Raw genomic sequence first — 25,270 nt, 5'->3', positions numbered from 1 at the left:
TTTCGGATTGGCATGCGTTGAATGGGATATGGAAACCAATACGAGCTCGGATCGCTTGGAGAACGAGGAGACAGCTCAATTTTTTAACAATTCGAATCGAGGTAGCTAAATATACGCATTTGGTATTGGATTTCGAGTTGAGATTGAGATTCAGATTCAGATTCAGATTCAGATACAGGCTTTCTTTTCGGTGTCGGATAATCACAGATTTCGTGTGTTAATGTCGCGGCTTGAACTTTAAAACTGAGAACGAACGAAATTCAGATATTTCGCATTGTTTGGTTCTCTGTGCGAGCTCTCCGTGCTGCCTTTGCTGCTATTGTTATTACTCGTGCTGTTGCTGTTGCTGATGTTGTTGTTGTTGTTGTAGTTGTAGTTGTAGTTGTACTATGCTTCTGCTGCCACAGCCTGGCTAGGTGCAGCACAGAGGCTGTGGCTGTGGCTGTGGCTGTGACTGAGGCAGAGCAGAGTAGCGTTGCCAGCTCACGCTCACTGCCTCATCTCTGGCCCCTGCAACATCCCTTAGGCCCACCCCCCCCCCCCCCCATACCCATTCTCATTCCCATCTCATCCAATCCCATGCCATCCCCCTACAATGGAGCGCTCAATGAGCTTGAGTGTCATCCACTTAGGAAGCGCCAACCACTGAACTCGCCCCACCGCCAGCAACAACAACAATAACATCAAAAAAACGACTACAACAATGCTCTGGGGACGGCAGCAGAGGTCGATGTCGACGTCGTCGCAGATGATTATAATACAATGGACGATAATGCGAGCGATCATGTAAATTAGATTTGTCTCAGTTGGCGACGTTAGGTGGTTTCTGGTGGCTTTATGGATGGGTGGGTGGGTGGTAGGTTGTGTGTATGGGTGCTCGGTCGAAGCCGAAGCCGAAGCCGATCCCTATGCCGATGCCGACTTGACATGACCAGCTTGGACTCAAGCTCAAGAGCTCGGAACCATCAAAAACAATACCAGAACTTTGCTCAAATTTATGGTAGCCACAGCATTTACTGCATTATTCTGCTCAAGTGCTCTTCGTTGATGTTGCTGAATTTTTGTGAATTTGATCAAGTACAGGGATCTTCAATAGATGATGCTTGATATCAAGCGTACTATATGTATTCACTAACGAATCAGAGGTCCGGGAATGGGAATGGGAGTGGATCTGGTACTGGTACTGGATTTGAGGCTGTATCTGAATGATTCAGTTCGAAATAGGGGAAATGTGGGCATCATTTGTATGTTTATGGGTCTGGCTTGTCTGGATTCTCTCAGTCAGTTGTTGGGGTCGCTTGTGTATGATAATCATTTGAGCGGCAGTCGAAAACGGCGAACCACAAAGAAAAGAAAAGAAAAGAACAAAAATGAAGGGAAAGTAATATAAAATCATATGAAGTGAATGCTGGCTAGTAAATTGAAATAATTCAATTAATTTGCATTGTAAGTATAAGTACGGGGAGATCAAAACGACTGAATTGTAATAAAGAAAATGTGGGGAAGCAACTAAACGAGTGCGCTACAATGAAATCAGTTTAAATGAATAACGTTTTTGATGGCCCAACCAAGTGGACACTCGTAAGCAATTTATGCAAGTGAATGCGCGCAAAACATACTAGCAACATTCCATGGCTGGCCTGCGGAAGGAAATAAACCAGCGAGAGTTCTATCTCCCAGGCCGCTGGCAGCACAAATCGTTTTTCAAACTCCAACGGAAAGGGCGCGTATGAAGGCATGCTCGCTGCGAAGCGCTCGCTACTATGAAACGCCCACGACCAGCTGCGTGCCTATCGGAAAATTCCCACCCCTATGTGCGCTGTGGTTCATAATTCGATATTCGCATCGATATAGACGGGAACAGCTGTCTTGCGGCGATAACTTGCCCGGTCAGTTTAAATTTAAATTAAAAGTTGCGGTCAACAGGCAATAAATTCATCCGTAAAAATCTGTTGACCGCAGTTGTAAATTTTCAACCGAGGCTTAGCCCAAAAACATGTCAATACGAAAAACCCATATTTCTTAGCATGGCTAAATCTTCCATATAGATAGTATTATTCAACGGAACAAAGAATATGAGAAATTTGAATTCGCCGCAGTTCGCCGCAGTTCGCCCCAGTTCGCTTTAGTACAATGAGTCTCATTCCATACACAAAAGTTGCGGCAACATTTACTTGAAAACCGTTTTTTGGTCAAAATAACATACATAAAGGTAATTAAAAGAAGCAATCTTGTAGAAAATACATTTATCTATGGGATAAAGCCAAGTGGGCAAATCTATATAGCTTGAAATATAGGCAATACCCGATTCGCCGCAGTTTTGCTTTTGCAACAATGAGTCACAAACATGTTGCTAATTCCATGCACACATACCCTGGGGCAAATGAATGTTATAGAATTGTGAATATGTTTGTCTTCCAAGGCTCCGTAGGTATCAGGATCGACATAAATATACACAGGATACTAATAATGTACTTGAATATGTCTAAAGAATATCAATTTGAGAAAAGGTCTTAATAAATTTCGCTTGATCTTCATATAAAATTACCGAAATAGGGTGTACAAAGGCCTATACACGCATCATGTCTTCAAATACCAGCAACATTGCGACTGATTTTTGGTTGAACTATTTTGTTCAAACCTTGTTTTAGCCAAAATACAATAAAAGCAAGGACTAAAAACTAACCAATTGTGTAGAAAATGTATTCATCTTTGTTCTAAAATTATGTGGGCACTGCTAAATATTCTATTTAGCTGGTAATATTCGACGGAATATCAAAAACGAGGAATATGCATAACAGAACTTGACTTCGTCAGTATATTTACGGTATATTTTCTAAATGAGACGGTATGTTTCGGTATATTTGCGAGGGTCGGACCGTATATCTTATCGATAAACCCGCGACAAAAGTTCTTTTCCGGTTTTGTTCACCAACCAAGGACTACAAACTAGCCAATCTTGAAATAAATTTATTCGTCAACGGCCTAAAATGATGTGGGCAGAACTAAGGGTTTTAGTTAGCCAGCATTATTAAACGGAAGATCAAAAACGAGGAATATGTACAATGGAACTTGAATTCGTCAGTATTTTTATGGTATATTTTTAAAATTGGACGGTATGTTTCGGTATATTTCTGAGGGTCGGACCGTATATCTTATCGATAAACCCGCGACAAAAGTTCTTTTCCGGTTTCGTTCACCAACCAAGGACTAAAAACTAGCCAATCTTGAAATAAATTTATTCGTCAACGGCCTAAAATGATGTGGGCAGAACTAAGGGTTTTAGTTAGCCAGCATTATTAAACGGAAGATCAAAAACGAGGAATATGTACAATGGAACTTGAATTCGTCAGTATTTTTATGGTATATTTTTAAAATTGGACGGTATGTTTCGGTATATTTCTGAGGGTCGGACCGTATATCTTATCGATAAACCCGCGACAAAAGTTCTTTTCCGGTTTCGTTCACCAACCAAGGAGGTACTATTTTTCGTGGCTTGATTAAATTTATAAACATCGCCGGCATGTAAATAGTTTGTTTTGTAAAAGGCGCAGAATTGGCAAGCGAATGAATGGCGCTACTCATTGCGGATACAATTTCACATAATACTCAATTGCATTGGCCGAAAATTCGCTGGCGAAACTTGTTTTATTTTTGTTCTGTGCATTACAAATTTTTTTGTTGGTTGAAGTGTTTGTGTCTTAACTAATGTTGGTATTTGCTATATATTGCAGATATTGAACAATGGGCCGCTACTCCCGTGAGTCAGACAACGTCACCAAGTCGTGCAAGGCGCGCGGACCCAATCTACGTGTGCATTTCAAGGTGAGCATGCCCCTAGACGCCGCTCTTGCCTAGTTGTTGTTATTGTTGAGAAACGGAAGTGTGGTTATGTATATATGCAACTAAAATCAGTGAATGCCTGCCCGCCAGCAGCATCTCGCTTTTGCATTGTTGCTAGAGTAATCTGCTGGACAAGTTCATCAGCTGAGTGCAGTCTCCATCCATGACGCGCTCTTCTAAAACCTTGTCTACATCTCTAGAAATCCTCAGTACGCTGACGACTATTTACTGACTGTTAGGCCTGTAAATGAGTCTAAATCCTCTTATGTTACTTCCCTGGCGGGCACAACGACTACATACAGTGGTTGCCTCACATGCTACCATCAAAATAGTTGTGCCCAAAGTGAAATCCAACCATTGCTAAAACAGCGGCGTGCTGGCTCTCAATGCTCGCGTCTCTACCTGAACTCTGGCACAAATCCTCACTTGACTGAAAGAATGTGAATGAGCAGCACCTGGGGCCTTGTCTTCTGTGGAGCTCTTTTGTTACTCTGCTCCCATCTTTTCGGAAGGATATGACCTTTAGCCTGTTATTCTGACACGAATTCTGTTACTCCCCTGGCGGGCACAACAACTACATACAGTGGTTGCCTCACATGCGACCATCAAAATAGTTGTGCCCAAAGTAAAATCCAACCATTGCTAAAACAGCGGCGTGCTGGCTCTCAATGCTCGCGTCTCTACCTGAACTCTGGCACAAATCTTCACTTGGCTGGAAGAATGTGACTCAATGCTAGCCTTTAGCCTTTAAAGTGTTTTTAATATTACTAATGCCGCAATTTTTGTCCACAGAATACACATGAGACTGCTCAGGCCATCAAGCGCATGCCCCTTCGTCGTGCCCAGCGTTTCCTGAAGGCTGTGATCGACCAGAAGGAGTGTGTGCCCTTCCGTCGCTTCAATGGCGGCGTTGGACGTTGCGCCCAGGCCAAGCAGTGGAAGACCACACAGGGTCGCTGGCCCAAGAAGTCGGCGGAATTCCTGCTGCAGTTGCTGCGCAACGCTGAGGCCAATGCTGACTGCAAGGGACTCGATGCCGATCGCATGGTTGTCCACCACATCCAGGTGAACCGCGCCCAGTGCCTGCGTCGCCGCACATACCGTGCCCATGGTCGCATCAATCCCTACATGTCATCGCCGTGCCACGTTGAGGTCATTCTTACCGAGAAGGAGGAGGTCGTCTCAAAGGCCGTCGATGATGAGCCCGCTAAGAAGAAGCTCTCCAAGAAGAAGCTGCAGCGCCAGAAGGAGAAGATGTTGCGTTCTGAATAAAATGTGTTCTGGGCTAGCCGCCCAAGCCGGTGTCAACAATTGAAAACAATTTCATCCTTTTTTTTTTATTAATATAACTTAATGAAAGTTAAATGTGCGACCGTGTGTGTATATTAATGTTGTTGAGGATGTGGCCGCCGGTGCGTTAAGGATGATAGATAATACAAGGCAAGCGGTTGACTTGCTAACTTTGAAATGTGATGCGTTTGGCTTTTACCTCAACACTTTATTTGTTCTAGGCTAGGAGAGCGTGCTAACGCAATAAAGTAAACATTTTTGTACTACATGACTTGGACTCGAGATGTAGGGGATCCTCAGATGACTGCTTAGCGTTTATCTTTTCTGCTAAGGTTAAGAATTTTGCTGCTCCTAAAGGTTTGAGGAGATGGCTACTGATTGTGCTTGATATCTAGTGGAAATACGACAGTACGAAATTTATTTCTCTTCAATAAATGGACCACATGTCTTGAAATTTGAATTTGATGCAGTGATATCAGCTCTGCGTGACGCTTCGATTTCGTACAGTCTGGCAGCACTGTTTTGGAGATGGCGCCACCAAAGAAAGCTTATAAAAGCTCTTTGCGGGCTTGAACCAAAAACTTGAAAATCATTTAGTTAACAGCAAAACCTCATATATGCGCGACTTACGTAAATGATGGTCTAGGAAAGCAAGATGAATATTGAGCTGCTGTATGAAAGCGAACCAAAAAAGTGTTTTGAATGCCGAAACCCGGGATTGAACCGGGGACCTTTAGATCTTCAGTCTAACGCTCTCCCAACTGAGCTATTTCGGCACATACAGAGAATGCGGACCAAAGGGAACCTTGGGGAGGTATTGGGATTTGATATGCATTCCCAAAATCAGATACAATAACTATATGGGGTCTTAAGCTATTGTTTATTTATAAATTTTGGATTGAATTTTCTTTTTCTAGGAAGCACTCCTCTCTCCAAGGCCATTAGTGGAGGCATCTCAGTGGATTGCGGTTTTGATCGCCTGGGTTCAATGGATTTTAATTAAGCGGAGTTGAGATTAAAGACATTCAGTTCACTGGACACTAACCGCATTGTCCCTTTTCTGTTAGTCATTTATTAGCGTGTTCGTTCTGGACATGACCGTAAAATTTCTGGTGCTAATCGACCAAGGTAAAACTCGGTTGGCCAAAAAAAAATAACCAAAAAAAAATAATGGAAGGAACGCCGTGAAGGGGCGGTACTGAGTACTGGACCTTGCCGATTCGGTTCCTTGACCACAAAAACCGGTCGTGGATACATCAGCCGACCAACTCCTTCACTTCGCCATGTTGCGAAAAACCGAGTTCTTTGGCTGCCAGCAACAAGAAAAGAAATGAAAAATTTATTGTTGTAACTTCGTGATTTCAATACGAGTATATCGTATCATGTATGTATTTTTAGAGCACTCTTTGTTTGTGCGGGTCCATTAAATTTATTCATGATTCATGCATAATTGCAGGTGTTTTTATTTTCCGTGCATGCCCGGCTAACCGATCTCCAACGGAAGATACCCAAACGGCACCAGGCGGCGCATGCGCAAGCGCATCCCTGGAGGTCAAGTGTCGGGGAACTGCTCTTCCTCCGCAGGCGCTGGTGGGGCATTCCACAAAACTGCACACGTGCTCGTGTCACCGTCGTCGTCGCTGTCGCTGTCGCTGTCTTAGAGTCCACATCAGTCAAGGATCCGGTTCTAACAAAAAAACAAAACAAAAAACACTTAACTGGAGCTACCAACCGAATGCTGCCTTGAAAGCAGCGACTCTCAGCACGCGGGCGTTCAAGCAAGACCGAAAAGAACTGAAAAGAATATCCAAGAAAAAACAAAAGCAAACACAAACGATACAAAACACCGACGCCCAAGCACCCACCCACCCACAACAGCTAAGCTCGTACTTGACACTCCCCATAGTAGCTCCAATACCACATAGCGCTGGCCAGTTCTCCACTGACGTCACACGCGCGCCGGTGTCCAAGACCACATCTCGGCAAATTAGCAGCAGCAAAAAATGCAGGAAAAAACAAAAAATACCCAAAGACCAACACCTGCGGCGGACAGAAACAACAACTTCTGAGCGGCGAAAAAAAACCACCACTGAAACTGGTTGCGAGGGGAAGCTGCGACCCGTGAGTCAGCTGGAAACGGGGTGCCTCCTCCACCCTTCTATCAGCGTGCACCGATTTACGACACGCACATGACTGGCTGCATGACTTTCTTTGATAATAATAGTGGCAACTGCAGAGATCGGACAAAAACAACAAAAAAATCCCCGTCCAATTGCAGGCTTAGAACCTCCCAGACTTGGACTGGAAACTTGATTTTGCATCTTGTGATACCCTCTCAAAAGGTAGTCCAAAGTCTATCAAGTGTATGAACATGTCCACACACATATTTAGTTCTTTCTGAGCTTACATCTCCGGGATTTATCCATCCCTAGATATCTTCCAACAAACATATTATGTATGCTCTTGCCATGGGAAAGATCTGCCAACGAAGCTAAATAATTAATTATATCAGAGATATAAAACTAGGCAAGTGTATTAAAAGCTTCGGCCCTCAAATTCGCCCAAGCCTCTTGATTTTTATGAATTCTGCGAAAGCATCCGTCCGAGCAGTTGATTTTTGGTTCGGTTCGCCTGGGATCAAGCAGAACAAGGCACAGACAAACACCACTCATCATCCACATCCACATCCCCATCACTGTGGCCGTCACCGTCATCATCGTCATCATCCATACCCAACATGATGAGATCTTGGGAGAGCGAAGAGCGACAAGAGGTAGAGGTAGAGGGGGAAGCCCACTAGTCTCGGGTTGAGATTATGCGTGGATTTTCCAACTGGTTTTCACTGCCAACTGGTTTTCGCTCTCGCGGATGATTCGCTTGTTTACCACAATTTAGAGAGAAAAGACAATACAAAAATCGATGATTTTGAGTCTTTTGGTGCTACGATCACTAACTGCTTCCTTGGGCCGTGGATGATGGCAGCCGCTCATTTTTGACACTGCTCGGATCGACTGATGACAAGCAGTGTCAGCTGCATCAGGAACCTGCATGATGCAGCCAAAGAAAGCAGTTCAAATGCGCCGCCATGAGCAAGCGCATACCTGAAAAAGGAGGCACGGCCCGAAAATATTCCCCCCGATTTTTTGAGTATTAATTAGTCCTTTGTTCGATCTGGCCGATCGAGATCCTATTTTTGGCCAGGCCACAAGGCGCGGACGGAGAAAGGTTACCGCAGCATTCGATTCTCGGATTCTCTAAGCAGAAATAACAATGAGATTGAGAAAGAGCGGCGCCCGCACGAGGCGGCTGCGTGCTCTCTCGGCTGCTGCTGCGACTGCGTCTCTGACGGCTCTACTGCTTGATCGCAAAGCGATCGTTTGGCTTCTTCGGGCCTGACTTTTGTGTTCGGCGTTCGGGCGGTGGGTTTTCCTTTTTAAACCACGCGAAACTGAGCCGTGTTTTAGTTGTGTTTGCAAAACGCAGCCCATTGGACGTGCCCAAAAAGAATTTACAAAGCGAATACGATCCCGTTCCGAGCGATCTGCAGCACTACTCCGTACAGTTCTTCTCGCTCGGGATCACGACCACACAGGGAAAAGTGTACAATATTTACATATATTTTTCTTTGCTGTGGGTGGCTGTGCATGTGCACATCGCACATCGCATCGTGTGTGTTTTTTCTGCCGCGTTATCTTACATTTGGCTAATTGAAAGAACTGTGAAATCGAAAGATATTGGAATACTTATTAGACGCCCTGCGTTCTGTTGCCGTTCAATTGCTAGCTGTCGCGCATGTTTGTTCGCAATTAATTTAAATCCATCGAGTGGTGCACGAGTTCCACAGAATAGTATTTTTTGTGTGTCAGTGTCAAATTGATCGCAGAACAAGAGGAAGAGCAGCCTTATCTTTATCCAAGTGTAAGTGTTATTGTATTCGAAAACTTGTGTGATGATCGATCCTTCTATTTGGTTATTAGCGTGGCATCGCAGCAAGAAAAAGCTGAAAAATATATGTATGAAACAGAGAGTGCGAAAGGTCTCTTTGGAGATCAAAGAGCTTAGAGGATTATGTGAAAGGATCAGAGATCAGATCCATGTTAGTAATATCCATAAAAGGATTGTGTACCCTGTTTTTGGGGAGATTCCATAAATGCAAGTGTCAAAACTTTAAAGTTCGGAACGTTTTTGTCGAGACACGCTGCTTTCTTGATTTCCTGGTGACAATAGTTGAGCTAAAGGAAGTACATTCAAACTGCTTGCAAAGTATATGGCTATTGAAGTGCTAAAGTCTTTTCAGCATTGACTGAATTTGTCACCGCATGCTCAACAACGACCGACCATTCGGCCGAGCGACCACCAACGATCGCCGAGTCTTAAATGCAAACAATGATTAGGCGTCTGTCCAGATTCCACCCCTCGTTAATAATAAAAAACCAATAATTGACTTCTGGTTATGCGAGACGTATTTACATACTATGCACATACATACGCATACTATTCGAGTGCGAGTACGAGTGCGGGTACGAGAGATATGTGAATAGCTTGGAACCCCACAGTCCCCAGGGCAACCTCAAGTCACTTCCACTACAACTTAAACCATTAAAAGTTTGTATTTGAGTTGTGTATTCAATATTGACGCAGCTCGGTTGCTCTGTCAACAAATCACTAATGAGCAATGGCAACGGGAAGAGATGCCTCCTCTGAGTGACACGCCCACGCCCACGCCCATGCCCCACCAACCGTAATGAGTTCTGAAGTTTTGACTATCTTATCAGAGCGTTACAAAGCAATCGAACAGGAAGGAAAGCCGCCAAACGGCAATTCGGGTATCGAAGCAAATAAAACAAAAAATCAGAAACCGAAATCGATCAGACATAGAATGAGACGAGAAGAGACGTGAAACCCCCCTCGAAGATGTTCGCCGCTAATGAATCTTCCGATCGCTTCGATGGAGCAATTTGTTCTTCAAACGTGTTGTATAAATTTGGCATTATCTCAAAACGTTGAAGGCACAATTTAAATAGGAATTTATTGAGCTAAGAATCTGGCAATCATTTAATTTGAGTTTCAATTTCAATTTAGTCGAACGACAGCGACAACGAATCTGAATCGTGTTCCCACATCAAGCGAGATCCCAAAGTCCCTCATAATTTGCAGGTGGGCGTCTTTTGATGCCCCCTCGCCAAGCAAGGGGTGGGGCAGGTCATATTGTTGTGGGGGCAGTCACGAAGATCACAATCCGCGTGGAATGCTAAAATATAGAAATACAATATACACATATTTAATGGAGAAGTTCAAATTGCTAATGAACGGGCACAGGCAGTTGCATAAGTTTGTCTGTGTCTGGTTTTGATTAACATTCCCTTTTCTATAATTTATCCGCGAGTGTTTTCTAATTTCAATAATCAAAGCGAAGGCCATACACCGATCTCTCTCCCGATGGGGAAATCAAATCATCCAAAACCCGTCTAATAAGAAGTTCAGCCAGACAAAGCTATTTTTGCATCTGCCTGTCACCGGCTCTAATCGAAGACTAGACTTCTGCCGAGGATCAGCTGCAACGGCAGCTGCAGGTCCATTTATATTTATATAGGTTGTCCATTGTGGTCCACGGAATGTCATCTCATCTCAATGATGTTCGATCAGACCCCGAGCTCAAGCCCAAGCCATAGTTGAGCAATTAGAAAGGTTGGCCAGGTGTCGCTGACTATTAGAAATACTTTTAATTGATAATACAGCAAGTTCGAGATACGTCTAATTGCTGGACCACTCTAATTATGCCACAAAACCAATTAACGGCCAAGATTTAAGGCGGATATACATCGCTATAGCCATATCCATTTGGCATACTGCATACTCGTATGTATATTTATGAGTAATTTCATGCCCAATCTATGGCTAGGGCTTCTGTGATCTGTGCCAAGCACTCCAGCTCTGAACTCTATCCAGCAATTAAATATAAATGATTATTTACTCGCTGAGTCAGTATGAGGTGTTTAATAATGAGATCGCATCCTTGCATCTGGTATTTGTATCTTTATATTCGGATCTCCCCATTCGTCTCGTCTGCTCTGCTCAATTTGCTCAGCGACAACGTAATTACCCGTAATTCGGGTTATACAGTCCGTCGTCCGGCACCCGGTCGTTTTTCAGAACCCACTCGAAAGCTGTGCTGAACACAAAAGCAAAGCAGAATGTCCGAGACACAATAATATATTTGCCAAGACGATGATTAGCGTTTGTTGTTGCTGCCACTGCACTCTGAATGGCGTTTGTTTCTATGGTCAGCCGGTCTATTCTGTCCACCCGGTTCTAGCCAAGACGAGTGTATTGATTTATGCAAATGCCGGATTAGTAGTTCCAATACAGCAATACAGCAACACAGCAATACCCTTAGTGGGGCAACTGTTGCCGGGCACTACGTGGGCACCGCAATCTTATATTTGCATACGGGATATCCCCTGACGCTGCTTCAGCTGCAGCGTTTTGTAATTCATTCAGATCTGGTTGGGCGAGACACCTGGATGAGCTGAATCAAAGCACCGATTCATATGCATGCCTTTATTTAATCTTTGGTCTTAAAAAAAAAAAACACAAGTGGTTCTTGTCTGATCTACTCCCCGAAACTATTCTGATTCTTCATATAAATAACACCATGATGCAATACCTTAAAAACTCATAAAAAAACCGAATAAAACTTAGTTCTTGTGGTTTTATATTTTATTCTTTTTTAATTTGTTTTTTTATTTGTACAATTGTATTAATAAGGCATCGTTTAAGGTGTCGTTTATGAAATCTGTGGATAAATGGCTAAGATGTAGCCGTTTGACCAAACTTCCTCAATTCCGTGAAAAGTAAAAACGACACTGAGCTAGAGGTACATAATTGTAAAATGTGCATTTATGACGCATGAAATCCTATACTCAGTCCATTCGGCATCGACCTTCTAATTAGAATCGTTGCTATCCTTAATCTTCGATCCGTCCGGTGGCCTGTACCATTGAGATATTATTAATTAAGATATTAAAGGGTGTTGGGGTAGGTATGGTTTTTTCCCAGCGATTACTTTCCCCCAATGACGTGCATGATTGATCTCTCGTGTTTGATTTTGTTGACCATCTCTCATTGTTCAAGTCGTCTTTAAGTGTCTGTAGCTCTCGTCTTGTGCAAGCTTGATCTACATATACACAAATATCCGGCACATGTTTGGTACGGCGGCGTCAGCCGTGGTTAACACTTTGGCCATAATGGTTTGTCAGGGGGAGGGGGGCAGACAAACCATGTGACATGGTCGGCACTTAGCGACCTGATGGCTTCATCTTCATCCATCTGGAAGCCCAATTGGCCGCTTAACTTTGTTATGCATAAATCAAAATCCGTAACGTAATCGGAATACAAGTGGCGTAGCGATTCATAGTGTTTAACGATCTTAAGAGTGCCACAAGTGCCAGGGTCAGCAACGAGTGGCAGCTGTTGTTGTTGCTGCTGCAGCGGCACGCAAGCCTAATTGGCCCTAAAGATATTTGCCTACAGCGGTGGCTAAGTGGCTGCTAATTGCAAATGGGAGGAGAATCAAGAATAGAGACACCTGCCTGGTCCAGACCCGGTCTGGTCTGGGCATTTAATTAAGATTATTTATTCACAGTTCATTATGAATAGTGTCAAAGAATCTAGCTGCATGCCAAGCCACCATCTGGCCAGCGCTAGTGCTTCTGCCTGCCGTCGCCCCTCCCTCTCTCTCGCTGTCTATAAGACATTCATAAAAGCCAAGTTAACCTTGACAGCGGTTACAGCCGACACGACACCGGGGATAGTGCGGGTGCAAGTGCAAGCGCTGTTAAACCGCATTTTTAGACAAGTTAATACAATTGTACCGAGTAGTATTGTGTGTAAGTAATGGAATGGGCATGCTTGAGTGCCAGCCATTTGTCTTGTCATCTGTTCAAAGTGCTTTTCATAGCCGATTTAAGAGGCCTATTAAAATCTAGACCTAAAGCTGAAGCTGGGCTGGAAAGTTCACCGGTAGCAAATGAGAATATAAGTACTTGTAGTAGTTACCTTTTAGACCATTTAGACCATTTCATTCCCGACCCAAAGATTTCTCTTAGATAACGAATGGCTGTGGCCCCCATGGCACGCCCACATCCACGTAGCTATGTTTTTAAGAGCGCTTGACTATCAGATATTCACACATTAGTCACGTCCGTGTCCAGTTTTCGACTCGACTCGAGAGTCGAGTGCAAGCAGCCAAGCCTGACCGCAGTCTCCCGTCGCGGTTGCAGTCGCGGCCTGTTCTTGGTCTAATCTTGTCACGAACATAAGCGAACAGGGGTCGATGCTGTCATATCAGCGTTGCAACATTCTCCCAAACAGAGAGGCTAATTTGGCATTGCGTGTGGCATGAGGTGGGGCGTGAGGTCAGTTGCGCTCGCGGCTTTCCACTCGCAGCAGTGCCCTCCAAAGTACAGTAAAACCCATTTGAAAATGCATCAATAGTTGGCACTGAGCGGGTAGCGTAGCGGCTGAGGCATTAATTAAATGCACTTTAGTTTCAGTTTAACGCTTCAAACAATTCCACTTCAATTGCAAGCCGAATGCAATATTCGATTTCGAACACCCACACAGGGGTGTACTCGATACACGAAACGCAACACCGCTGACCTTGCCGAAGAAAGCGAAAGAACCGAAGCAAAGCAAACCGAAGTCACGTCTGTGGTCCGATGTCCGATGTCTGATGTCCGGTTTTGGTCTGGTCTGGTCTCGGTGCGTATGCCGCCTTGACTTTGAACTAGAAATATGTATAAGTATGTATGTGCTCGTAGAAACCAAGATTTACACGCACGCACTGACGGTTTGGATGCAATCCAGGGCCAAGGCTTTTCCACAGAATGGCTTGGAGGGGCATGGAGTGTGTGTCCCAACCCCATCATATAGATAATATGTTGACGCATTCACACACACACACTATTCAGCGTCTGTATGTTGACAAAAGCCCAATGTCAAGGCCAAGTCTCGGAATTTGGCTAAGCCGACAACAATCAAAGTACCAGCCAAAATCGAATCTGAATGAGAACTCTCGATACCAGATCTGCGTTATTTATGGCTCGATAAATGTCACTTTGGATCGAGCCAACGCCAAGCCTACCCATATGACAAACAAGGTCAGGGGAGCTTTACCCATTGGAGCATTCGCTAATATCTATTATTATGAAAATTGCACTCGGCTGCTCAAGCCAAAATAACCGTCGAAACCAGAACGAGCCGAACGCCGAGTGGGAACTCGGAAATGAAGACACAAAGGCACATCATTGTAAGCATTTTGAGCATGAATCGATCCTCCCCCTTCTTCACCCCAAAACAATCAAACAATGCGCAGACCAGTCAGTCACTGCTTAAATGGTGAATAGAGCGAGCTATGAGCTATGCAATAGCCCGGCCAAGCGACCAGAGCCCAGGCCTGGCCAAGACATCCGCATTCTTGCGACTTTTGTTTGGCCGCATATCCGTTGGATACTATTACCATGGGCACTGGGGTTCGTTCGCTGGAGCTCGCACTAATGTTCTGAGCGATAAAAGCCATTCTTGGGACTGGGGACTGACCCTGGCTCTGACTGTTCGCTGGTTGGCAATTGTAAGACACAAAGAAGAAAGACAGAAACAGCGAAAATAAATTAACTTGATTGATTAAAGGAATTTGTATACGCATGTTGCCGTGGCTGTCAAAAGTCAAGCTACAGCTCCAAACTCTCAAAGCTTTAGATCGGCACTATACAATGATTGTTGTGGAGGTTGGTTAATGGAGGTTTGCCAAAACTTAATTTGCTGCCTGCCAGAATGAGAAGAAACAACCAAGAAAAAATATGACGCCAAATTGTTGAAGGCACTTTTGCTTGCTGACTGGACGTGGTCTACAGGTGGCAGAATCGATAGATCCGAAAAGATTACCAGTTTCCGACAGGGCTTACATCATGTCCCCCCACACAAAGATCAGGTCTGAGAGGTACACAAATTAGCAGTAATTTTCCAATGGAGCAACTGGACATGCGCACTTGCCTTCAATTTCGTTCCAGTGCGAGAGATGGCGCTGAATTGAGCCACAAAACACCTTTCAAAATTCCAGTCACGACGCTGGGGTACTGCATCGAAGACAGAGGTGACCTGTCGCAATTAATTAAGATCTCGCAGAATATTTGTCATTATGCAGAGACACTTGATGGTAATTTTCTGTCTCCGTTCGCCAATCTTCTTTGATTGAAAACGATGAATACTGTATTCTGTCGAGGCAGACAGCCACTTTAATTTGATAGACGAATGTGTTTATGTTTACATTGTTGTAAGTCAGAAATCCATGTCTGTGGTCGGTTTGATGCAATACCTCAAACTCTTTAAAATAGTCATGTCTATGGGCTTACAATACACACTGAGTAATGCAATACATTTTAGAACTGCAACTGATCGACATTATCTTCCTGTCTTTTCCTCTTGCAGGTATATTCCATACAACGGCCTGAAGATGATACCCATTCTGGAGAAACTAAGCGGTTTTTACAACTCGTACGTGCTGGGCATACTCACCGTTGGCTATATCCTGGGCGAGTTGGGCCACTATCTCATCGGAGTGACCTCCAAGCAGACGGCCATAGAGCTGGACTACGGCGATCATGCCTGTCAACAGAACAGTTCCCTCTTCAACCGCCACGAGTTGCCAATGCAGTGTTCTGCGGTGGGCAACGAGAGCAGCTGCCACGACCTCGACTTCAACGGCACTGGGTACTGCGAGTGGAACTACAATGGTCTAGGCATCGATTACCAGATCCTTGCCGGACCCACCTTCATTCTGATCTTCACCATAGCGGGTGTCTTCATGGGCTTTGCGGCCGACAAGTACAATCGCGTCAAAATGCTGACCGCCTGCACGGTGATCTTCGGCATCGCGATAATCCTTCAGGGCATCGTTAAGGAGTACTGGCAACTGGTGCTGCTGCGTATGGTGATGGCCGCCGGGGAGTCTGGCTGCAATCCCCTGGCGACTGGCATCATGTCGGACATCTTTCCCGAGGACAAGCGCGCTCTGGTCATGGCGATCTTCAACTGGGGCATTTACGGGGGATACGGCATTGCCTTCCCCGTGGGTCGCTACATCACCAAAGCGAACTTCTGGAATCTGGGTTGGCGTGTATGCTACCTGGGTGCCGGAGTGCTGGCGGTGATCGTGGCGGCACTAACGGGCACTACTCTGCGAGAGCCGGAGCGCAAGTCTATTGGCGAGGTCGATCGACAGACGGCCAGCGGCAAGCCGATCAGCCTGTGGCAGGTGATCAAGAATCCCGCTATGATCATGCTGATGATAGCCGCCTCCATCCGTCACTGTGGAGGGATGACCTTCGCCTACAACGCAGACCTGTACTACAACACGTACTTCCCCGATGTGGATCTAGGCTGGTGGCTGTTCGGGGTCACCATTGGCATTGGCAGCGTGGGTGTGGTTGTTGGTGGCATTGTTTCCGACAAGATTGTCGCCAAGATGGGAATCCGATCACGCGCCTTTGTGCTGGCTGTAAGCCAGCTGATTGCCACATTACCGGCCTTTGGTTCGGTCTACTTCGACCCATTGTGGGCCATGATCACCCTCGGCCTGAGCTACTTCTTCGCCGAAATGTGGTTCGGCATTGTTTTTGCCATTGTCGTCGAAATTGTCCCGCTCCGAGTCCGATCCTCGACCATTGGCGTCTTCCTGTTTGTGATGAACAATATTGGCGGTAATCTGCCCATTCTGGTGGATCCCGTTGCCAAGGTGCTCGGCTATCGTGGCTCGATCATGATCTTCTACGCGGGCTTCTATGGCATTAGTAAGTTGACTTTTTGACTCGTGATCTTACCCGTGAGGATGACGGTGCCTCTTATTTTTAAACACCTACTCCTTTCCTTTACAGGCTCCATACTTTTCTTCATCACCTGCTTCTTGCTCGAGGGCAAGCCCGAGCCGGCAAGACAAGAGTCCTCGGTCGAGTCATCCTCGAAGATCCATCCGGAGGCTGTGCTCAACACCCGCCACATGCACGGACACGACAACTCCGTGTTCACCGTCGACGAAGCGACTCTGCCCTCCGCCAACGGACGTCCTACACAGCTGCCGCAGCACCTGCAGATGTCCAGCGGCAACGGCTACGACAAGTCACAATCGACTCCGGCGCGCCAGAACGGTGCGGAGAGCAGTAGACTGTAGAATACATACCTACATATGTGAAGTACGTGCAGTGCATTATAGAAGTACGTGCAGATGTAATTGCGGAAGATCATCTCTATTTTGGACTTATGTATATAAGTCCTACAGTGGGATCACCATATAGAGTTAGTGAAAGATCAATTGCGCGTGGTTTTTTTTTGTAACTATTATTACTATTATTATTGATTCTTTATTTCGTTTAAAAGTACTTAGTCTTAAGCGGGAGAGCGGTCTCTCGGTCTCTCGGTCTCCCACACTCGAACACACAAACGCAACTACTCTCTTCCCAGCGCCAATGTGTGAACGAGCGCTGGCCGAGCGTGGAATTTGTGTACTTACTTATGTATTGTGTGTGTATGTATGACGTGATGGCCACAATGAAGTGTACATTATCAATAAAAATCTGTTTTGTTAAATCTTGCAGTCTCCTTTGGCACTCATCGCTACGTACATATGTTTGTATATATGTATGTATGTATACTTACCCTTCAATAACGCGACTTTGAACGTATGCATCTACATAAGTACTTATATGCACATACAAGTGCAAAATACTTACTATCAATGTACTTTCCTACTTGGCACTAGTGCGACTTCATAGGGGGACAACTGGCTCTTTCGTTTTCTCTGGTTAAGTTCGTATGCGTTGCCAACTTCCACCTCTGGTACTGATACTGGTACTGGTACTGGTACTGGTACTGGTACTGAAGGTTATGTACATCCATATTTATGTGCAATGAATGTACATATACTTACGTTCTCCTTCACGACCCATTCTGTTATTTTCACCGTTGCGGCTGTTTACACCTATTTGCACCCATAGACAGGTACATACGAACTCAAAACACGTACAGTCGCTCTTGTTTGTATGTATGCAGCACCACTTAGCCTCACAATGTGATCAGTTTGCGAATATATCAAAATAATTTTTTTTTTTTTGGGGTTTCTTTGTGAATTCTCAATATAGAATTATATATATAAAAATATATATGAAAATTCAATAATTAATACAAATCAGAATTTTCGCTTTGGAGGTCTTGAAGTGTTTAAATTAGAGCTGGAGAAACATCGATTCTAGGGTGTACACATCGATGTTTTTTCTCAAACATCGATATTTTTAGTTGGAATACATATACAGTACAGAAGAACAGCCCCATCGACAGAAGTGAAAATATCGGATACTGTGCCGACATTTGCGGTGAATTCAATTCGCCGTAGTCCGTTGGACTGCCACACAGTTGACATATGTGAATATGTGAACTGTTTATGTGTGTGCGACGTCGCTCAAAAACTGGTTGGCGACGAACAAATAAATTTTCATTCGACTGACTACTTTTGACGTGAGAGCATCGGAAAATAATATAAAATAATATTCGTTCAGAAAAATTTTATTAAGTAAGAAAAACTCTGGTAAGTCTTTGTTGCTACAGTTCCCATGGTAAACAAAAAGAGAATACGACTTTTAGTGCTCCTCTGAGGGAATTTACTGAAAAATTTCTGTGTGTCGTCGCTTGATGTGCTCGTGCTGGGTTTTTTTTTTGCGTCGGAGTTCTTCATACATACATATGTGTGCGCGATAGATCCTTCATTTTGCGAAGAATTCCAAGATTTTAGTGCTCTCTGCATTGGTTAGTTTGTTCGTGTCAGAGTATTCAGAGTGGCTCAGTGCAATGGGCAAAAAATGTTTCCAAAAAATGTTCAGGGAGAAGAAAAAAGATGGCTTGTCCTCTGCGATCACTGTTTGGTCTCTTTCTTGCTGTTCGTATGCTTCAACCTAACCAAAAAATGTTCAGAGAGAAGAAAAAAGATGGCTGGTTCTCTGCGATCACTGTTAGGCCGCTTCTAGGTTTTTCTTCGCTTTTCGTTCGGTGCGCTTTTTGACTTTTCGTTTTTTGTGGGTCGGAAAGGAAATTTTGAAATAAACTAACGGTGAGATTTATCTGGAGTGTGGATACTAAATTTGGTTGCTCAAGCTCTAATAGTCTCTAAAATCTGTACCACATTGTCTTCCGATAATTTATTATTTTGTTGAAACATTGGAAAGCGGAAATTAAATGTATTTAACAGAATGCGTTTCCGCACTATGAAGTTTATACCAATATAGACATATTAATTTGTCCGTTGGTCCGTCCATCTGGTTATTGACACAATTTTGAAGATACGAGCTACCCGAAACGGCAAAATTATAGAATTAATCTTATTTATTAGATTGCACAACTCAGACCAAAGGAATTTCCCGCTCACAAAAATTGGTATTTATGTGATATTTGCGATTTGGTAGAATCTTACGATTTGCGGCAACCGGAGCACGCACTTTTGCGATTTGACAGTCGATTCGTAACTATTTTCGTTTCGCAAAAAAATGTTGAAGTAACGTTAATCATAAGATTATATATATAATCTGAATAGTGAATAGTAACTGACGACTATAAATCAAAAGTCGGCAGCGCTCTGTGCACTGTCCATAGCAACTTAGTTTGACGCAGCGAGGTCGCCATACCTAAAGTGGATGTGGTAGGATGTCCACCGCTGGAAGAAAAAAATTAATCAATGCTGAAAATGTTAAAAAATATATATATATATTTGGCGCAAAACATCTTGATATTTCTGAAATGCGTCACTGCTTTAAGCTTTAAAAATGTGATGCCACACTCGATTTTTGGCATGGAGCAGAATTACCCGCAAGTTAAATTTTCCCAATGACGGAAGAAGAGCTTCAAGTATACACCAATGGAAATTAACATTTGTTTCTGCCAAGGAAAGCTATTGGTATGTACCTGATAATTGCTATTAAATTCGTCGGCCCAGGAATAGAAAAATTGTGAGCATTAATTGTTTATGCTACAACACCTAAACTACACAAATATACTGAAATTTGAGTGTCAGTTAAGCACTCGTTGCTTTTTGCATATCCGTATTAGAGAGATCGACAGAATGCACGATGGGAGCATTGTAAACAATTTAAATCTTAAAATGTCTACGAAAAAAATAATAAGCATCGAGGAGACGGGCAACACCATCCTCCACATTTGGCACCTCGTGATAATCGAAGGCCCTGCACAAATCTCAACTGACTAAAATTTTGTTGCCACTCGCGGAAAATTTGGCGGAAAGGAAATTTAAAATTGGAACTTGGAATGTGGAAAAAGTGTAATTACTGATGAGCAGAAAATAAGCAACTAAACAGCAAACACATAAAAAATAGTTTTTGCATAATGTTTGACTGTAGACGCCTTGTTTCTGGAAAACTTGACACAGAGGACGTTTGGAATTTGAATTATTAAAATAGTGTGATCACTGATGAGCAGAAATACAAATTTCTCTAACGGCAAATTTTTTTGTAATTGCCTGCAGATTGCTTGCAGATCTTTCGTTCCTGGAAAATCTTATTGGAATTCAATAGGCTTGAACCGCGATAAAAATATCGTACAGATGGCAATACAAATTTCAGATTGTCTATTCTAAACTCGAGTGCTTTTATCATCTCAATCCATAAAAATCATTGGATTAACACTGTGAAAATTATGACGAGTAATTGTTAGAAATAAAAAATGTTCTACCCACACTTAATCAGCCGAAACAGTAAAAAATTAAATTGTTTTCTTGATGCTGGCTATAATAATAATACGATCCAATTCAGATTCTGCAGTCTAAAAGATATGGTCATTCTCTACGATTCTGCGTTTTTGGTTTTCTCGTATCTTTAAAATTGTGGATGCCACAGATTTTCGCCCTTTGTGGGGGCGGAAGTGGAAGGCGAAGTTTTGAAATATTTTTGTAGCAGTGACATATCACAGAAGTCTGGATCCAAAACATCGTTGCTCTAGTTCTTATAGTCTTTGAGCATTAGGCGCTGAAGGGGACGGACAGACGGACGGACGGACAGACAGACAGGGCTCAATCGACTCGGCTATTGATGCTGATCAAGAATATATATACTTTATAGGGTCGGAAACGATTCCTTCTGGACGTTACACACATCCACTTTTACCACAAATCTAATATACCCCAATACACATTTTGAGTATCGGGTATAAAAAACAGCCTAGTGTTACCAGGGGTAACAATTATCTGATGAACACTAGAACATTTTGTACCAAAAACGATCTTTACGAATTCTTATTCAATTCTGTCGCTGAGATGCTAACAAAATACCAGATAAAAATGTGTCTATCTACAATCAATATTTTGGTACTACGGCATGTCTTCGTTTCGGCACGCGTCACTGATCTGATTAATATGTTATATGTTACAAATTGTTCAATTAATTTTGAATACATTTGTCCTAAGACAAGAGTTCATATAATACCGTCATATCGGGTTTCTATCTCAGAAAAACGACGTTCGCTGATCTCTATTATTCTCACTAACCAAAGTGATTGCTTCGGTAGATTGCGATGTGTGATGGTTCAAAACTGAGGCAATTTTGTATACAAATATCGGTATATAAATCGACCAGCCTTTTGGCGTGTAAATATGAGAGGCCTTCATAAATCCGCAGTATTTATTATATCACAGCTATACTCAAGCCCCCTTTAATTATATCGGTCCATACGAATCCTTCCTTCACTCAGATTCGGATCACTTCCGAATGCGAAGGTTCGTTCTCATGTCTTTGAAATGACTCAAAACATCCCAATCTGATTTTGTAGATCCGATTCCAAAAGGAATTGTTCTATAATACTTATTTTTCAACAAAAACCATAAAATTGAACCCAAACCACTTACATTTGATGTATTGGTCCGATTTTGAAAATTTTTGTTATTCATAAAAGCACATGTAATGTATGTGTAATATGTATAATAATTAATAATTATACATATAAGAAGTTTCAGTAGGATTATCTCAAAAAACCAATGGGTCCTATGGAACCTTTATGATATGGATATGGATCGATCAGTCCGATTCCAAAAAAGGATTTTTAGATCCATAAAGAAAACTATATACTTTGAACTACATATGTTGTATAAAACGAGGGGGAACGTTGTGAGTTGCTGCGGACACCGCAACTCTACAGTTATACCCGATACTAAGTCAGAATGGCTCTCCTCCGGCAGACGGCGCTAATATTAAACGACACGACAAAGAGTGCGTGCGAGGGAGACAGAAAATCAGTCTGAGCGTGACGTCACGCGCTGCGTAGCCACTGCAAATTGATTTGTTTCCTTTGGCTATAAAAATGATCTGATCTGATCCAGATTCAGCAATCTGATAGATATGGTCATTATCTATGATTCTGCGATTCTGTTTTCTCTTCTGTTTAATTTAGTTTTCTCAAAACTGCAATATTGTGGATGCAACAGATTTTCGTCCTTTGTGGGGGCGGAAGGGGGTGGGGCGAAATTTTGAGATAGTCGTTTTATAGTGAGATCTAACAGGAGTGCGGATACTAAATTTGGTTACTCTAGCTTTAATAGTCTCTGAGATTTGTGAATATCCCCAGATTTACATCCTTTGCGGGGGCGGAAGGAGGTGTGGCGAAATTTTGAAACAAACTCGTCTCGGTCCGATATATTAGGAGTGTGGATACCAAATTTGGTTGCACTAGCTTTTATAGTCTCTGAGATCTAGGCGCTAATGTGGATACTAAATTTGGTTACTCTAGCTTTAATAGTCTCTGAGATTTGTGAATATCCCCAGATTTGCATCCTTTGCGGGGGCGGAAGGGGGTGTGGCGAAATTTTGAAACAAACTCGTATCGGTCCGATATATTAGGAGTGTGGATACCAAATTTGGTTGCACTAGCTTTTATAGTCTCTGAGATCTAGGCGCTAATGTTTTACTCTAAGCAAAGCCGCCTATGCTACGTGTGTGTTAGAGAGAGACAGGGCGAGAAAAAATGAAATTGTTTTCTTGATGCTGGCTATAATAATAATACGCTCCAATTCAGGTTCCGCAGTCTAAAAGATATGGTCATTCTCTACGATTCTGCGTTTTTGGTTTTCTCGTATCTTTAAAATTGTGGATGCCACAGATTTTCGTCTTTTGTGTGGGCGGAAGTGGGCGGGGCGAAGTTTTGAAATATTTTTGTAGCAGTGACATATCACAGAAGTCTGGATCCAAAACATCGTTGCTCTAGCTCTTATAGTCTTTGAGCATTAGGCGCTGAAGGGGACGGACAGATGGACGGACGGACAGACGGACGGACGGACAGACGGACAGACAGACATGGCTCAATCGACTCGGCTATTGATGCTGATCAAGAATATATATACTTTATGGGGTCGGAAACGATTCCTTCTGGACGTTACACACATCCACTTTTACCACAAATCTAATATACCCCAATACTCATTTTGAGTATCGGGTATAAATAGTTTAGATCTAATTTGAAAGCTTCTTTAGCTCAGCTGTAGTGTGCGATAGTGGCTCTCCCAAGTACAAAATATTAGCTGAAACTTTTCGCTTTAGAGGAAATGTCTTTTCCGCGTCACCGCTTCTCATGGCTGTGATTGAAACTGGCCGACAAGATCCCAGAATTTTACCTTGACAGACTTCTGGTTTTTTTTAATCACGCTCTTATATAAACAAACCTCAGACGCAAAAAAAAAATTCCCTTGTACCATGTATTTCTGTTTTCTCGAGAAGCTAACTAACTGACATTATATGTTTTTTTGAAAAACGCATAGGGACTGGCCTGTGTCACCGTGACGATACACTATTTCGGTTGATGAAAGAAAACTGGTATTTTATGGTCAGATAGACTCCAGAGAATATGTTTGGCGTTCACAGAAACGCTATTACCACCCAAAATCTTAAAAAAAACGAGGGGGAACGTTGTGAGTTGCTGCGGACACCGCAACTCTACGGTTATACCCGATACTAAGTCAGTATGGCTCTCCTCCGGCAGACGCCGCTAATATTTAACGACACGACAAAGAGTGCGTGCGAGAGAGACAGAAAATCAGTCTGAGCGTGACGTCGGGCGCTGCGTAGCCAGTGCAAATTGATTTGCTCCTTTTGGCTATGAAAATGATCTGATCTGATCCAGATTCAGCAACCTGATAGATATGGTTATTATCTATGATTCTGCGTTTTTAGTTTTCTCAAATCTGCAATATTGTGGATGCAACAGATTTTCGTCCTTTGTGGGGGCGGATGGGGGTGGGGCGAAATTCTGAGATATACGTTTTATAGTGACATCTTAAAGGAGTGTGTGTACCAAATTTGGTTACTCTAGCCTTAATAGTCTCTGAGATTTGTGGTTGCCTCAGATTTTCGTCCTTTGCGGGGGCGGAAGGGGGTGTGGCGAAATTTGGACAGGAAACGGTCAAGGTCCGATATCACAGGAGTGTGGATACCAAATTTGGTTGCTCTGGCTTTTATAGGTTCTGAGATCCTTGAACTCATATTTTGCAATTGGCAAAACCGACCATGAAACCTGTGTGTTAGAGTGAGACAGAGCGAGAAAGAGTGAAATTGTTTTCGTGATTCTGGCTGTAATAATTATACGATCTGGTTCAGATTTTGCACTCTAGAAGATATAGTCATCTTCTACGATTCTGCGTTTTTAGTTTTCTCGTATCGTCAAAATTGTGGATGCCACAGATTTTCGCCCTTTGTGGGGGCGGAAGTGGGCGGGGCAAAGTTTTGAAATATTTTTGGAGCAGTGACATATCACAGAAGTCTGGATCCAAAACATCGTTGCTCTAGCTCTTATAGTCTTTGAGCATTAGGCGCTGAAGGGGACGGACAGACGGACAGACGGACGGACGGACAGACGGACAGACGGACAGACAGACATGGCTCAATCGACTCGGCTATTGATGCTGATCAAGAATATATATACTTTATGGGGTCGGAAACGATTCCTTCTGGACGTTACACACATCCACTTTTACCACAAATCTAATATACCCCAATACTCATTTTGAGTATCGGGTATAAAAAACACCTGCTGGGTTGAGCCC

The 25,270-nt window shown here is 43.3% G+C and overlaps 2 protein-coding genes and 1 non-coding gene across 3 annotated transcripts; 2 read left to right on the top strand and 1 right to left on the bottom strand.

Moving 5' to 3' along the window:
* Window positions 1-3,734: 3,734 nt before the first annotated feature.
* LOC6599942 (60S ribosomal protein L17) lies at window positions 3,735-5,316 on the top strand. Its single transcript, XM_026993326.1, has 2 exons — window positions 3,735-3,825; window positions 4,636-5,316. Exons 1-2 carry the CDS (start codon window positions 3,745-3,747, stop codon window positions 5,113-5,115), a joined length of 561 nt encoding a protein of 186 aa, XP_026849127.1. The 5' UTR covers window positions 3,735-3,744; the 3' UTR covers window positions 5,116-5,316.
* A 520-nt stretch (window positions 5,317-5,836) lies between these two features.
* Trnaf-gaa lies at window positions 5,837-5,909 on the bottom strand. The gene has a single exon. It is a non-coding gene; the product is annotated as a tRNA-Phe (tRNA).
* Window positions 5,910-8,607: 2,698 nt separating this feature from the next.
* LOC6599940 (putative metabolite transport protein HI_1104) lies at window positions 8,608-17,359 on the top strand. Its single transcript, XM_026993344.1, has 3 exons — window positions 8,608-9,051; window positions 15,622-16,982; window positions 17,067-17,359. The coding sequence occupies exons 2-3, from the start codon at window positions 15,647-15,649 to the stop codon at window positions 17,357-17,359; spliced, it is 1,629 nt and encodes a 542-aa protein (XP_026849145.1). The 5' UTR covers window positions 8,608-9,051; window positions 15,622-15,646.
* The last annotated feature ends 7,911 nt before the right edge of the window (window positions 17,360-25,270 follow it).

The sequence above is a fragment of the Drosophila persimilis genome, unplaced genomic scaffold (assembly GCF_003286085.1).
Source record: "Drosophila persimilis strain 14011-0111.01,24,50 unplaced genomic scaffold, DperRS2 tig00000829-arrow-arrow-pilon, whole genome shotgun sequence".
NCBI lineage: Eukaryota > Metazoa > Arthropoda > Insecta > Diptera > Drosophilidae > Drosophila > Drosophila persimilis.
Note: the sequence above shows the minus strand (reverse complement) of the source record. Positions and strands in the feature narration are given on the sequence as shown.